The sequence below is a fragment of the Seriola dumerili genome, unplaced genomic scaffold (assembly GCF_002260705.1).
Source record: "Seriola dumerili isolate Sdu_G_001 unplaced genomic scaffold, Sdu_1.0 BDQW01000149.1, whole genome shotgun sequence".
Taxonomy (NCBI): Eukaryota; Metazoa; Chordata; class Actinopteri; order Carangiformes; family Carangidae; genus Seriola; species Seriola dumerili.
Genome location: NW_019174404.1, coordinates 9,261,082 through 9,277,555, shown reverse-complemented (window position 1 = coordinate 9,277,555; position 16,474 = coordinate 9,261,082). Strand labels below are relative to the sequence as shown.

The 16,474-nt window shown below is 43.4% G+C and overlaps 1 protein-coding gene and 1 long non-coding RNA gene across 2 annotated transcripts; one reads left to right on the top strand and one right to left on the bottom strand.

The window, feature by feature from the left end:
- Positions 1 to 919: 919 nt before the first annotated feature.
- On the bottom strand, positions 920 to 2,705 carry id3 (inhibitor of DNA binding 3, HLH protein). The gene is made up of 3 exons (XM_022750458.1): positions 2,274 to 2,705; positions 1,832 to 1,905; positions 920 to 1,430 (listed from the first exon to the last, which is right to left on the bottom strand). Exons 1-2 carry the CDS (start codon positions 2,571 to 2,573, stop codon positions 1,852 to 1,854), a joined length of 354 nt encoding a protein of 117 aa, XP_022606179.1. The 5' UTR covers positions 2,574 to 2,705; the 3' UTR covers positions 920 to 1,430; positions 1,832 to 1,851.
- Positions 2,706 to 5,033: 2,328 nt separating this feature from the next.
- Positions 5,034 to 15,642, top strand: LOC111226212. The gene is made up of 3 exons (XR_002665295.1): positions 5,034 to 5,103; positions 9,942 to 10,042; positions 15,500 to 15,642. It is a non-coding gene; the product is annotated as an uncharacterized LOC111226212 (long non-coding RNA).
- The last annotated feature ends 832 nt before the right edge of the window (positions 15,643 to 16,474 follow it).

The window sequence follows — 16,474 nt, the reverse complement described above, 5'->3', positions numbered from 1 at the left end:
ATTTAATGCCTGAAATCCCAGATGGATCCACAAGGTGGAGTAGTTTGTTCAACTTTTGAGACCAGCTAAGTACAGTAACATTAATTTCCAAAACTGTTAATTTATCATTAGACAGTTAACGTATGATTCCATGACTGAGGCTTCAAAATAGCTTCACTCCTACACATATTAGGCCTATAACAAGGTCTAGAAAAAGTATCCTTACAAGTAAAGTTGCATGAATGCTGCATTACAGATGGTGCTCCTCTGCTTCCAAGGTCAAGACACCATATTAATCCACATACTGCTCTGGTTTCATGGACGTTGAAGTGAATTAGCCTAGGAAATCATGGTTTTTAAGATTTATGAATGATCAGAAAGGTTGGTTTGTTGGTTTATGATCACGTAATATCCTCTACTCTATACACCATTTAGGAAGTTCAGCTGCTTTAAACTGCTGGTAACTTACTCTTTGGAAAAATAGAAGCTCTCACAGGAAACTCCCTTCGTTTGATTTCCAACCACTCAACCTCAAGATTCATCTGAAAACATCCTGTTGTATCAGCATTTCACCGTCATCCAAAGCCAAAAAGTCACGTCAGCATCACTTTTACCTTCTGAAGACGAGTAAGAGTTCATACTCATTCATTATTTCATATCAAATATACCATATCCGCCAAACTGTTTCACATCTTTTTTTTTTTATTTCATTACATAAGAACATACATACAAAGCAAACTTTATAATAAAGAGTTTATGAAACTCACATCACATTGTCTGTAGAAATAACACAATCCCTACAAACTTTTACAATTAACTCTAGTATAGAGTTCTGATTATACCAAATTGACTCACACCTTACATACCCACAGCAGATATGTACACATTCGGATGAAGTTGTAACAGTCTCCAGATCATTGGAAAACAGATTTTTTTTTTTGGGGGGGGTATGGGGGTTGTGGGGGGTTTGGTGGGAATAATGCAGGGAAAATTATGTGAGATGATGTGAATGGGTTCAGGTTGGGTGTGAGTTTAACCCACGTAAAGTTTGTTTGGAATGCAACACAAAAAATAAAAGAAAATAAAACAACAATGTACCAATATTTCTACTTCTATCTATAGGGAATCCCAGGTTTCGTTGAGGAGGGCATACAAAGCCGCTTGCTTTCAGTTTCCAATCCTGGCTTCTGCTTTGGTGTGTTGATTTGTCTGTCCAGGGGCCAAAGAATGAGTCTCTGTTTTCTTGCTCATGCACTACTGTTGATCCCCACTCATCTAGGAAACAGTCCACTTTTTTCTGTCTTTTCTTTCTTTCTTTAAACCCTCCACCTCCCTCCTCCTCCTTCTTCTTCTTTTTCTTCTTCTCCTTCTCTCCCAAATACCTATCCCACCCTTTCTGCCCCTCTTGTCCTCTTGCCCGGAGTGAAGTGGAGACATGTGTTTCCCTGCACCTGCATGGAGAGAAAGGAAGAAAAGTGAAGTCAGATCTCTCCCTCTCACCCTCCCTCCCTCCCTGCAGAGGGGAGCAGACAGACTGGCGCCTAGCATGGAACTTTCATTAACCCCAGGCAGATAGCAATGAATCCGCTACACATTCACTGGCCTGTCTAATTGGCAACCGTGCTGAATGTGGAGAGTAAGGAGACCTTCATGTCCCAGCACATCAATGCTCACACTATTCTCCCTGGTATTTAAGTTTATTTTTAATTTATTTCGTTTTGAAAGTCAAAACAAGACACTGTTGTAATCTGTTCTAAACCGTTAGAAGATGGGTCCTTCGAAGCACATTCATCTCGTGATTTTATTCATTTATGAAGATATTTAGATTGATCAGAAAAGGATAAATATGTACCATAATCTGTCATCCTCGTCCTAGTGGCACAACCGTCCTTCTTCTTTGGAGAAATTGCGAGCAAGGTCCGCAGTCTGAATGGAGAGCAGAGAGGAGAGAAGCAGTTTTAGACGCTGGCAACACCATTATTCTCATTGCATATAATCAGGAATAAGTGTCTGTGTGGGGGTGTAACATGGTTTCCCACGACATAACATATCAGACAAACATTATCTGCCACTGCAGCACAATATTCTACAATATCACTGACATACATCCGAGCGCTGACGGTGTTTCAAAGCTTGAGTGGAATAAACTTTACAAAAATCCCCAGAACCAGACTTTAACTTTAGGTCAGCGTGAGGATCTGTAGCGCAAAGATCCACAGAAGAATCGCTGCTAGTTCGTGTCAGTGTGTGACGACAAGCATCAGTCCACCGCGCAGCAGGCATCTCCACCTCACCTTTATTGACAACACCATCTCCGGCGTGGCTGTGTCCTCCGCCTCCAGCGCGATCTGCAGGTCGAAGATGTAGTCGATGACATGCTGCAGGATCTCCACCTGGCTGACCGACTTGTTTTGCGGGATGCTCGGCACCAGCTCCTTCAGCTTGGAGTAGCAGTCGTTCATGTCGCACAGGGCGCTCACCGGCTCCTCCAGACACGAGTGTTTATTCCGGCTGATGGCGAGACTCTGCTCCGAAATACAGCACACGGCCTTGTAGCAGCTCCTCACCGAGCGGACGGGACTGATGGCTTTCATGGTGGAAACGGACGCGGAACAACAACAACAACAACAACAACAAAAAAGACTCGGCTTGACGTTTGAGTAGGAGTTTGGCGATGGGTTTTCTTCCTTGTTTCGATCTTCCTCTCGCTGTCCTGGAAAGCTACAGTGCTCAACTGTGACAGCAGCGTAGCCTACAGTTAGGTTTTTATACACTGCGCGCCTGCTGACGCCCCCTTTCTCGCATCTCTCTCTGATTGGCCAGTGTAAAGAGCACGCCCATTCCCATTGGCTGATATCACCTTGTGGACGGGCTGGAAAGAATGAGGAAATTGGAATGGGATGCCTGAAGGGGATTGTCAATCAATTAGTTACCTCTTTCAGGTTGTTTTTATTTATGTGAAATAAATAGCAAAAGCCATTTGAAAGTAGAGCACAATTCAAGTTGCTGAAAATCCCCAGTTAAAAAAAGATGAATAAGTTTAGTTCACAACAAGGAGAAACTAGGAGAGAATGAACTTTCTGTTGTTTCTATTCCACTTCTACTTTCACAAATAGGCTAGTTATAAATCAAGAAGATCACAACAATAAAAGTCTTCCACAGATAGATCACGTGACACTCTTCTCATAAAGCTGTCTCATTTGAAAAATGTCTCTTTTTATTAGTTATCAATTATTGTATATCCATATGTCTGTCTGTGTCAACCCTTTGAAAACCTGTCATCAAACTGAATCTCTTCAACACAAACGCAACCCAGACCATATTATTTATTCCTATGAGCCTTTTTCACATTGCACAGCAGTGTGTGTTCTTATTTTAGGACACACTACCCAGAAACATGTACATACAAAAATAACAATATTGAAAATATGATATTTGTATAATATAGGTAAAAGGTCAGTGAGTAACCAAGTTATTACTACATGAATTTAATCACCAAAAACATGTTATTATAATGATCAGTCAGTGGATATGTGTAAACTGACTGGTCATTTATGCTTTGGTCGCTTATATGTCTACACTAACAGCTTCAGTGCCTACGTGTAATATAGCTAATTTAAAATGTCTCTAACTCGCATAAGACTAAAGCTGTAAAGTCACTTTCTACCATTCTTTAACCTCCTCGGATGAAAGTGTTTTATGAAAATTATATTTCAACATTTCCAAAAGTTGCTGCCTTTTAGTTTACATCAAAGCACGTCCCGTTCTGCTCCTATTTGGGTCTTATTTTCCCCTTTTCTCACAATCCTGTTTTGTGGAGGAATGCAGGCCTGAGCCAGCTGTGTGTCCTATCCCGGCCCAGCTGTGTTGATCTAACGCGCCAGTCCCAGACATGCTGGCGCCAGCCTCCCGACGTCATCCATTCACCCCGACGCGCACTCCTCTCTTTGGCAGACGGCCCGCCCTCCCCCGTCCACCACCAGAGGGGAGAGAAGCAGAGGCGCTCGGCGATCCCATTGGTTGTCCGGCTCTGTCACTCACGGTCACGGATCTACGCCCCCCACGCTTCCCTCCTCCCGTCTGCAGTTGTACTCAGAGAAACCTTTCCAAATACTCCTCAACTTGTGTAATGACGAATAAACCAACATGACCCGGAGACGAATGTCTTCATGAACAGTGACAGGAGAGCGGTTTACAGTGACTCTCCACAGTCAGGTTGATCAATATTAAAGCCATGACAAACCTTAAAGTCTTACTTTACACTGCCAAGTAATGTAGGTTTTGTACAGTCATCAGATGAAGAAAGTTGTTGCTCAACGGTTCGTGGGTGCCAGCCTGCGCCTGTTCATTTTGAAAACACTCAGGATTGAGGGATGGAACTATCTAGTTAAGGATAAACTGTGTTCTAAGTTTGGCGAGGCTTTGGGGAAATTTCGACATTGTATTACCTCACAAACAACAAGAAGAGAGGGTAAACTGTAACAAACGATTTCAAGATGATGAGTAAGTCAGCACATTCACATTCTTATCTCCATTCTGGACACATTTGTGCGTAAATGCGCAACGCTGGAGATATCCTCCCCATTAATACAGAGGTTTAACAGATGTTCAAGTCACACTGTCTTCTTCCTGGCAACCCCCCCACCCACTCACCCCACGCATGACAAGCCACTCAGCGACCTCACTTTACAACAAACCACAGTATTGAACCGTGAGACAGGACTTCGCTCCAGAACTATTTTAGAGATATATTGTGTGACTGGTGTAGAGTATCCAAACAAGACTTTGACCTCAAATATCTTTCTTAAATATGTCACGGGGAGGACAAATATTGTCCTAAATTTCCCAGGTCTGGTGGGAAAATAATTGTTTGTATTAGCTGACTGAGCAAGCTGCTGGGGCAGGAATTGGGCAGAATAGATGAGGCGTTTGGGATTACAGGCCTCCACAGGAACAGAATAAACATTATCCAATTTGTTTTTGATGATCCACAGAAAGAGCTGCCTCCGAATTCACAGTCATTTTTAGGAACCAGGAGCTATTTCTAGGATATCAAAAAATGCCAGCAGAGTATTTTCCTCTGATACCCATGACAGCGCTTGTCTGCAGATTCCAGAGCTCCCGGTGCGTAAATCTGTGCCACACACACACACACACACACACACACACACACACACACACACACACACACACACACACACACACACACACACACACACTGCTGTGTCTGGGCAGGGATCAGGTGCTTGTCGGAAAGGCCCCGGACACAATCGGGTCTCTCTTTCAATGGATGGGAGAATTCCGAGCCTGGCGTCAGTGAGTCTGCCTCTCTCCCCGCCTTCCCTCTCCCTCTCCCCGCTCCTCCGTGCAGCTGGACGCAGACAATCAAGCCATCAACAATCGCCATGCATAATTAGCAGCGCCCTACTTCTCTTCTCCTCCCTCCTTTCTCTCTCTCCTTCTTCCCCTCCTCCCTCTCTCTCTCTCTCTCTCTCTCTCTCTCTCTCTCTCTCTCTCTCTCTCTGCTGTCTCTCAATAAATTTCAAATCCACTATATTTTTATTAACAACCAGATACAACCAGGAAGGGGGGGTAAGGGGGGGCGGTGGGGGGGTACTATCACATAATAATAAGCCAGAACATCTGTTCCACTTCTATGACTGAATGCGTTTCCATTCCTGAAGGATCTGAATCTGCCCCCTCCACTCATCTTTACCTATCAAAGCACCTTCTCTCAACATAAACAAAGTGTCTCTTTTTTTGTGTGGTAAGAAGAGCACAGGGTGTAGAGTAATGAGGGTCATCTTGTGAGATGAGAGGGAGGGAGGGAGGGAGGGAGGGAGGAAGGGAGGGAGGGGGACCAGAGAGACAGAGGGGGTAAACCACCACAGTGTCATGTGGAACAGCAGTGTTGTATACAGAAGGCTATCTTTTATTATCCACAAGTGCAGGCCCATCTTAGAGGGATAATTAAGTGTCAAGAAACAGTGAAACTTCATCTGGCTGTGTGTGTGTGTGTGTGTGTGTGTGTGTGTGTGTGTGTGTCACTCAGGATTCCTCCTCCTCCTCCTCCTCTGCTCCCTGTTTTCACTCTGTTCTTCATCAAAGACGCTTCAGTCGTCTCCATCAGCTTTGAACAGCCTACAGATCCCAAGCTTTTGTCCCTAGTGACCCAGGCAGTGACATGACATTTTATGCACATTGTTCATTTGTGCTGCTCACTTGTTATTTATGTTAGAGTCTCTTGTTCAAGCCTGCGCGCCATTATTTATTCATTCACTCATCTTGCTTGATTGCTTGAGTGTCAAGGCACCTTATGTATCAAGACGGAAACCTACCCACACACTTCATTAACTGATTCAGTAAATCACCCACTACGTGTCCACTGTGGGCGGAAGGCGGCATGACGAGCTCTATACGTGACAGGATCAGGATTGTTCCATCGCCGCTTCTGTGGCTGTTGATGCTAAAATACACTGGACAGCTCTTAACACAGGTGTTATTGTATTCAAATTCATCTTTACATGGTTTGCATTAGGGTATGACAGCTCAGACCAATTCTGGTGATGTAAACACACAATAAACACAAATGACTTCCTAACTTCCAGTCATAGCTGGTTACAGTTTATTTGCCAATGCAAAACAATCAGGAATATGGCTTTAGGCTGTAGCTACATGTGCCGCGCTAATAAGTAACCAAACAGAAAGGCCTTTTCTCTGCCATTGTTTGAGCAAAAGCTTGAATTTCTCCTTTGCAGAAGTGGCAAAATCCCTTCACATGTAATCAACAGTGATGCGTTAAAGGCCAGTTTACCCATCCCAAGGAGTACTATAGAGTTGCGTAATGTCTTTGGCTGGGGAGGGGGGCTTTGTCAGGTCTGAGGAAATAACACTGATGATGACATAGAGATGTTGACAGAGTTATCCTAGCATGAACTTGAGATTCTTTTTTTCAATTTTTTTTTTAAGTCTGCGTTACAAACTGAGGGTGTGGAGTTTGAAAAGCGTGGGCGCTTGTCAGGCAGAAAATATACTGTGCAACAACAATATGCTACCAAATTGTATTATGGGAATGGTAGGATTTGGTAGTTTTGGAGCTTTACCCTCTGTTGTATCAGTTTTGATAATTATTCCAGTTCTCCAGTGTGTCCCTTTAAGATGCATTCAAATGTCAGGTGTACCGTCTGTCTCAAATGGATCCAAACAGAATATGGATGCGCACACAAGGTGTGAACAGGGATCGTGTATCTCTGTTTCACCACCAAACAAGAATGACTTTAAATAATAATACTGTGAAGTCAGTAACTTTAGACTATAATTTAACAATACAGCGGCTGCACATTGTGGGAACTGTGCTGTTGCCAGTATCATGTTGTCAAGTGGCTCTGCCCATGTCCTTGGGTGTGAATATTTTACTGCTCTCTCCAAGCAAGAATAAATTGTGGAAAATGCAACTGTATAGCAGGTGGGACACAAGCCACAGAAGGCCATAAAGCCCATGGTCACCACATAGGGCCAAAACAAGCTGACTATAATACTCAGTGTGACTGGGCAAGTGGAGAAGCTGCCAGCTGCTGGTCACACCATTGTTTTGTCGTTTTCATCGACCCTGACTGGAACAGTCCGTTTATTCTGCAGCTATTCCAATGTGGATAAACATCTGGCTTTGTGTAAGCACAGTTAAGGTCAGACTTGGTGATCGTGGTTGGGGCCAGTTGGTGTAGGCGAGGGTGATCTGATTAGTCATAACACCTTCCATCAATCCTCTCAAACAAAATGCAGAAAGTGTCTGGATTAGAATTATGAATGTTCTTCTTTGACAAACAAATTATAATGTATTACATTCAGAAACGACATCATCTTACATCCAGCCCTATAGCCCATGTTGTCAGACCATATCGAGTAGACAGACTTGGACTGACTTACAGCCACTCCAGAGCTGACACTGAATTTGTAGTCTACCATTGGATGACCATTAATGGAAGCACTGCAGGCACTAATCTCTCTTCAAAAACAATTCCTCTGTTTTCAAAACTGCAAATAAACACCAGAACGAGAGTCTGCGGACAGCACGGAGACGAACTGGCTCCACACCCAGTCTTGGCCTCTATCAGCGTGGAGCTGCATGCTTAATTTTGAACCAAAATCAAGACCTATGCAACAATTTGCAGATGACTACCAGATGATGACCATAATAATTGCAAATACTCTTGTGTCATTGCTGCTCTTACGCTTGTTTTGCCAGCGGGGCATTTTGTGGTGAATACACTTTAAACTCATTTGACCTAGACTGTCTTGTAATTAAGGACTGTCTGGGCCTATACTTTGTAAGACCCCACACAGACTGTTGCTTGTACATTGCTTTAGAGATGCAGAGTGTTTGGCTGCTGAACTGCCTCGTCATAGAACGCTGTGAGGAAAAAAGTCCTGCAGATAGATCCGTTGGATGGAGAAGAAGTTGTGGTGAAAGGAGACGACTAGAATGGAAATAAGCTGATCCCAAGATTTTTGACCGATTGCAATGGTGTATAAAATTGCAGTGAACGAGGTTGGGTGAAATGTTAAGTTTGGCTGGCCGCCTAGCTACCCGAGGTGATCAAGAAGGGGGTCGGGGGGCTGGAGGGGGTGGGTGGGGGATGGGGGGGTGGATAGAAACAGAGATAGAAGCAAGAAATTTGCACGAGTCTGATGAAAACAACAAGGTGAGAGAGGCAGAAAACACATTACTGTGGAAAATGACTGTGAGAGAGACTTGAGGACAAGTGGCAGAAAGAAGAAAGAGACACTCAGACGGCAAAAGAAAGAGGGATTGAGAGAAAAGGAAGATGCAGAGGAGCCTGACGCTATGGCTGCTGCTGCAGGGGATCAGCTGGTCAGGCTTCACACAGACACACAGACAGAGGCCATTAGGTCCCTGGTGGGTATCTCTGCACCTGTGTGTGTGTGTGTGTGTGTGTGTGTGCGTGTGTGTGTGTCATGTGTTTCTAGGTCAAGTAGGTCCCTGAAATCTAAGATGAGCCGCAGCAGTGACTTTCTCCTTCTGTCACTGTCTTTTAACACTTCTTCTTTCCTCTGTTCCCCACCCCCCTTCACACACACACACGCACACGCACACAGACACACACACACACATGCACACGCACACACACACACACACACACACACACACACACACACACACACACACACACACACACACACACACACACACACACACACACACATGCACACACACACACTTACCACCCCTCCTTGTCTCTCCTGCCTCTTCCTTGGACTGCTAATGAATTGAAACGGTGGGGATTGGGACGTGATACACAGCTGATTCTCCCTGCTCCCACACACTCAGACACACACACTTACCCCTTCCCTAATCTGGGTCAGCGGTGCCCCTCTTGGTCACCCCTGGTGGAGCCCTCCAGACGGAGGGGGCAGAGTGGGAGCAGAGAGGTCTGGGCTCTTAGTGACCTGATTAAAAGCTCTTCCACAGACTACTGAGCTCCATAACTTATCAAACACAACACACACCCCGGCCTTGCTACTGGACTCTCTCTCACTCTGTCTGGCTGTCATATACTTGTCTGCTCGCATGTATTCCCATTTACAGTGATTTATATTCTCTAATGAGTGTTTTCTCTTCAACACCCCCCCCCCCACATCCCCTCTCATACACACTAACATACCCTCTTCCTCTGAGGTGGCTATAATCAGGGTGCGGTGATGTGCACAGCATCATGGGATGGACATAAGGACTCAGGGAAAATGGACACTCTGCCAGCTGGTCAGCTGTGCATTGCCATGTTCAGCCTGGCATTATGGAGCAGGTTTTAATTGGGCTTTGTGTGTGAAACCATCATCAACACAACACGTCACCAAGATTGTAATGGTCTGCTGTGTTTGTCTTTGGCTGTGGGAGGTTTCAAACTTATTGCTGTTCTTGTTCTGTCTATGAACCATTTTAGGACACAACCCAGAGATGAAGAGACCATCCTCCCACTCTGTGACCCATTTCAGATTAGTTACTGCTTATGAGCAGGGCTAAGCAAAAATCCTTTAAAACCTGGTAAGTATTGTTTCTGAGAATAAAAGCTGGAGTAACATAACCATGAGTCACTCCTAAACACTATCAGGAAATGCCTATATCTGCTTAGCCGTGTCTGCTCTGTGTCTATTGTATTATGGACATTTCCTGCGAACATTCTCTGGCTACTCTGTAATTTACTGGAAATATCCTTGTGCCACTAAGTTAAGCGTCTGGCCAAAGTGGAGGGTCAAAGCCACTCAAAGATTTCTAAAAATGTCGCTTCCTCCAAATCCTCCAGAATGGCCAAAAGAAGAACATGGCGTTTGAGAGCCAGTTCTCACAAACTGGAAGCACTTAGGCTTAAAAAAGAGAAGAATTGCATTCATATGGCATGGAAAAGAAAGATTAAAGATGCAGAAATTCAAACAAAATGGATAAGAAAAGATACATTAAAGGGTTGGTTCACCCGAATGCTAAGCAAGAAGACTAGGTCAAAACCGAGTATGTGACTGGACTGCATATGGTCAATGCATGAAATTGAGGAAACAACTGACATTGTGTTATATTAGCATTCTGCCTAGTGTCATCCAGTTTCAGTGCAGTTTCTTTTTGCTTCTCTCCTGCCCTCTGTGCTCACGTCTACAGTATTTTATTACACCAAATTTTCCAATGAAGCTATTCTCATTTACATGTTTTTCCGTTTCTGTTGTCAGACAATGGAACAAGTATGAAATAGGGACTGAAACACAGCCCATTAGGACTGCATGTTAACCAGCAGCCAATTCCAAGCTGCCGCTGTCCTGCTGCTGAAATCCTGATTTTGTAACTGTGACCTCGTCTGAGTAAATCACCACACACACAAGTTAAGGACAACGGCTGTGCTGTAATTTCAGCTATTTACTCATAAATTGATCACTTAGAAAATCGACAGAATTTCGTAGTCCCTAAATCTAGTGACAAATGCGTTAGGTTGTCATCGCTGCAGGCTGTAAATGCCCCCCTTATAGAAAGTGTTTGTGCCAATTCATTTCGAAAGAGCAACAAATGGGGAGACTCGCACACTAGGCCGGCTGACCAATGGTGTAACTTCATGACTCAGTCATGTGGCATTCAGCGGACTAATGGTGTAATTTGTTCAATCAACTCTATCACTCAGTCAGTCAGTCTGTAATGAAGATTTGTATTTATGGGGCTGTCCCCACTGTTGGCCTTATTTAGCTTATAGCACACAGTCATGGAGATAGTTTTGGTTTGCTTTGTCCAGTTGTCTCACAGACCTCCACCCCAGTGAAATTGAGATGAATGAAATTTAATTTGTGGTGCTCACAGCACAAGAATTCAACAACAATGTGTCTTTCCAGAAACAGTGCTCTCCTTTCTCTGGATAATCCACAAAACTTGCTCTCAACAACTTAGTTTTGATAGGAACTACAGAAGCTCTTATGAAATCTGTTCACGAGGACTGAGGATTAACCACAGTAACCAGGATATTTTTTGATGCTGTAAACACCACGAACAACATGGTGATTTGCTTTCATTTGAATTGGAGTGGAGACAATGGATGGTGTCCTGGTGGATGAGTGGTTCAAGTTTTTTGTGTTCAGAACAATAGTGCCACTTTAAAAACGCAGCTCACTCATTCATTTCAATTAAGCACTGTATTTCACAACTGAGACTTTTACCACAAACCACTGTGTTGATAGTCACCTGCACGTGCACATTCCAGGTATCATGTAACATTACAATGTACAATGTCATTTTACTGTTTTCCATGTAATCGTCACAGCAGAGGACAAAATTTATTTGGCAGTTACAACACCAGCATCTCATAGTATCATTACCTGCTGTGCAGTGTTTTGGCCTGCGATAAGTCGTCACACTCATGGATATATTACTTAATCTGGCCGTCCTAGATCATATTTTATATTCAACATACCCACACCAGTGCAGCCACTTGCAATTTTCTTTCTTGTTGCAGTGCTATTTTCAGTTTGTACACAGTTAGACACCTACGTCTTTACTAGTTCAGTTCAAGGAAGGAAATGTTGTCACATGTCATCCCGCACTCTCTTTGTTTTCCATCTTTCTAATATACTGTTATACTATCTAAATAAAGGCGACACCAAAAAACAATTAAAAAAAAAAAAAAATCTCAGAAATGAGGATCTAAAAACCTTGGCAGATGAAACCAAGGTAATCTGTATTGTAGGATAGAAGTTCTTGATTTTTAACTCAGAAGGGACAGAGAAACAGTAAAGGCAGAGATAAAGACCACTGGTTCCAGCTGATGACCCGAACACAGTGATCAGATAACGACGAGCTCTTCAAACACCACTGATAAGCTTCACAGTGAGGGACGCAGAGCAACTCCTTTGGCCAAAACAAGAGATAGGCCTGACAAAGCCTGATCTACGGTTTATGGGAGGTGAGAATTGGTCTTAAACTGATAGAAATCACCATGTCTCTGCATTGTATTCACAAAAGGCACATGTGTAAAGTTGTTTTTTCCATGTGGGTTTTTTGTTGAGCGTCAGCACAAACTAAAGGTGTGGAGGCTTCTGTCAAGATGGGACTTCACCTTTATCTAATCACTGGTAATACAGTCAACAGTGGCATTTTGTAACTGAATAGGCCTCAGCCTAATGTGACAGACAAGCTATGACAATGTTAGCGGTCAATGAAATTGGTGTGTGTGTGTGTGTGTGTTGATTCACATCACAACAGCTCTATAATGACTGTTTAACAACCCAAGCAGTGCTCACCTGTGTCAACGTGTTGAGTGACTGAGTTAATTATTGTCCTCCAGACGTCTGCGAGGGCTCAGAGAGACAGAGAGATTACAGAGGACAAACTGAAGATTAGATAAACAGAGATGCTACTTTTCTTCTCAGCTGCAAGACCAATCGATCGCAAGATTTCAGTTCCATTCTGTGTTGTTTCAATATCAGATAAGCAAATGCATCAGTGCAGTTATTCACGCCTGTTTAAGATAATGCTCATAAATGACTTTTCTGTTCGCGCCAGATGTGTGCCCCCCTTGTTAGGGAGGCAGATGATTCCACCCTCCCCGACCAACAACAACACTCCAATGTTAGGCTAACCTCCTGGTGACTTTACCGCAGCATCTGGCAAACGTTAGGCTTCACCTAAACCCACCGTTTAAGCTGTAATATGAGCAGCACTCTTACAGATGCGGCTTCAGTAGGCAAAGCTTCATGTGAGTGAGTGTGTGTATGTGGATGTGTGTGTGTGCAATCGTGTCTCTACTCTTGCATCTGTGCATTCTCTGGGCTCAGCCCCGCTTGCAGGGTTTTAAAAAAGACAATTGCTCAGTTCAGGATGGGAACCAAAGAAGCCGGTGCAGGCACAGCAGGGGAGCCCTTTTCACAGCGCACACAATAACCACCCAGCCCCAGAGAACACAGTGCCTGGCTTGCCTTGTGAACACACAGCAGTGACAGTGTGCAGCGCACGTGGTCGAGACGGGTCTGTGTGTCCTTTTGTTAGCAGCGACTGATAAGTGAAAAAAAAGAAGAAAAAAAAAAAGAAGCAAAAACAGACAAGACCTGTAAGACAATAATACCACACTCCGTGCACAGCTGGCATATTTTCTGAGAAGCTATTTCCTGTAAAAATTCTGACACAGGAATAATGATGGCTTTGATTGGGCCCCAGTTAATGGGAGGCACTTCCTGTTTCTTTGTATTGGTTTCATTGTGAGGCGATGGGGTGGGAGGGGGAGGAGCGGGCGAGGCAGGGTTTGAGGGAAACAGCTGCTGGAGATGACACAGTCAAGAACATCCCTGTGACCCCCCACCCCTGCAGACACACACCCACACACACACACACCCACGCACGCACACACACGCACACCCACACACACACACGCACGCACGCACGCACGCACACACACGCACTCCCACACACACACACGCACGCACAGACACACACACACACACACACACACACACACAAACACACACAATCACCTCTTGCTTTGGTAACTTTGGTTGCAATCTAATTTTCCCCTTCTCCTCGTAACTACCACTGTGAGTTGAACCAGTGAGGACATCATATTCACAAAGTCAGGACGTGAGCGTGAAACATCTCCACTCTCAATTCTCAGAAGAAATGTTACTCAGAGATCAGCTTTCAAGGCATCTTGAAGCTCAAAAACAGGACACTTAAATCAGTCACTGTGGCCTGTCACATCTGGTCTCTTGTCCTATACCAAATGAGAATGTGTAGATTAGCACGGCTCTGATCAGACAACAGAGGGATAACACCTACTGCACTCAATTACAAGAAACTAGGGTCAAACTAATTCCCCAAATAACTGCGAGCATTTTCTTTTAGCTTGAAGACAAGATAGATGGGGATTATTTCAACAGCTCCATTCAGAGTCTGGGTTAAAATGTTGACTATTACTCTAGTATTTCCTGCGATTGTCTTCATGTTCAAGCAGATGCTCTATTGGGTTATATGTCACAAATTTCCCACCAGAGCAGCATTATGAAACACTACACAAAACTTTTGAGAACTCTGGTATGAATGAGTTGCCACAACAAAACTGTGAACAATTAAGCAGCGGGATACTGAAAATAACAAAGTTTCAACAGCGGTGAAGTTTTTATTTTTTTTAATCTCATATAAAATCAGCTGCTAAACCAAATATAGATCTACTTTTGAAACCAGAGTGGTATTTTTTTTGGAGTTTAAAAAAAGCAGTCATGAAATGTGAAAAGGTTTGGGTTTGCGATGTCTGTGTTGTTTACACATTTCTAAGGGAAGTCTCACTCGTTATCTGTAAAGGAAAGTCTGTGGTTCTCGAGTTAATTGCTGCAAAAGCAGATGTTAGTTGCATTTATACTTCTGTCAGAAAACCTGACGCACACTTTGGTTTGCAGTCTTTGGAACAATTATAATTCTGACAACTTGCAAAGACACTCTCCACTCACATGCAGGTACTCGAATGCACACACATAAACACACACACACACACACACACACACACACACACACACACACACACACACACACACACACACACACACACACACACACTTATTGCTTATATGCATACACACCCGTGTTTTCTATCTGAGTGAGGTTTTCCATTAGTGTTTTTGCAGAGATCACAGGTTTGTGCTGTTTCCTGCCACACAGTGCTTAGCCACAGAAGCTAACCAGTGTTCATGCTTTCTCTGCTCTGCATTGAAGATGATCACTGGAAAATCATCAGCACAACACACACATACACACACACACACACACACCTACCACAAACACAGATGTATGAACACAAACACAGTTACTGTTCAGGTCTGTTTTGCATTGATATTATCTCAGGAAAGGATAAATATATAATGTTTAACCCCGTCTGAAAAAAAATCTCCTTTTCAAAATCTTGTCATAAAGAATCGTTCTCCTCTTATTTCTCCATCCTTCTTATCTCTTATTTTCATTTTGCTGCTTTTGTCTTTGTTGCTTTGCCAGTCTCTGAGGAGGGCTGATGTGAGCTCCAGATGTTGAAGTAGACTGGCTGGAGACAGAGACTGCAGCGGGCTTCCCCATACCTCCTTCCTCTCATCTCAAGCCTGTAATACCTGATATTTTGGTGTTTTGTTGGTTCTTTCGGCTCCTGCGTCCTCAGGCGGTGGCTCACTTTTGCCTGATTTTAAGCCCACATCCGTCTACAAGGACACAAATACGTTTAAAAGAATTGTTTGATATTTATGGAAATATGTTTTATTTGCTAGGATAGGATTAGATGAGAAGTTCTATAACACTCTCATGTTTGTGCATTATGTAAGGGGTTAACAAAGGAGGCGATTAGCTTAGCTTAGCATAAAGACTGAACGCAGGGGGAAACAGCTAGCCTGGCTCTGTTTGAAGTTCAAAAACAAACCTACTTTGTTGAGTTTACATGCTCCGACAGTGCTAATTTTGTTTGTGTGGTTTGTTAATTCTGTCTTTAAAAGTCAATAAAAGTTTAATACCCCGTTTCTTTTTTTTTTTAACAATTCCTTGGTTTGTTTTATCTAATTTCTATTTGCTTGTTTTATGTGCTGAATTTACTCTTCAGTGAATATTTGTAAGGTTTGTCTTGTGTTGCATTGTGCTCTTCATGTGTTGGAAAAGTTAAATAAAACTTGAATTCTGAAAAATACACCTCCATCACTCAGCATACAGACGTGGTAGTTGTATCAACTTTGTCGTCTAACTCATGGCAAGAATAAGTGTGTTTCACAATATGCTGAACTATTCCTTTAAATACCTACGCACCTACCTAAGCCAAACTACGCCTCTCATTGTGTTTATATTAATCACACAGGTGCTAAGACGAATGTTTGTTTCTCCCAGTATAACCTGGTTGTATCAATGGCACCATCATCAATATAATTATCTGCATGAATAAAGCGCATAGTTGCCACCCACAGTGTTTAGTGTCTCTCTTCAGTAGTTGTTGAG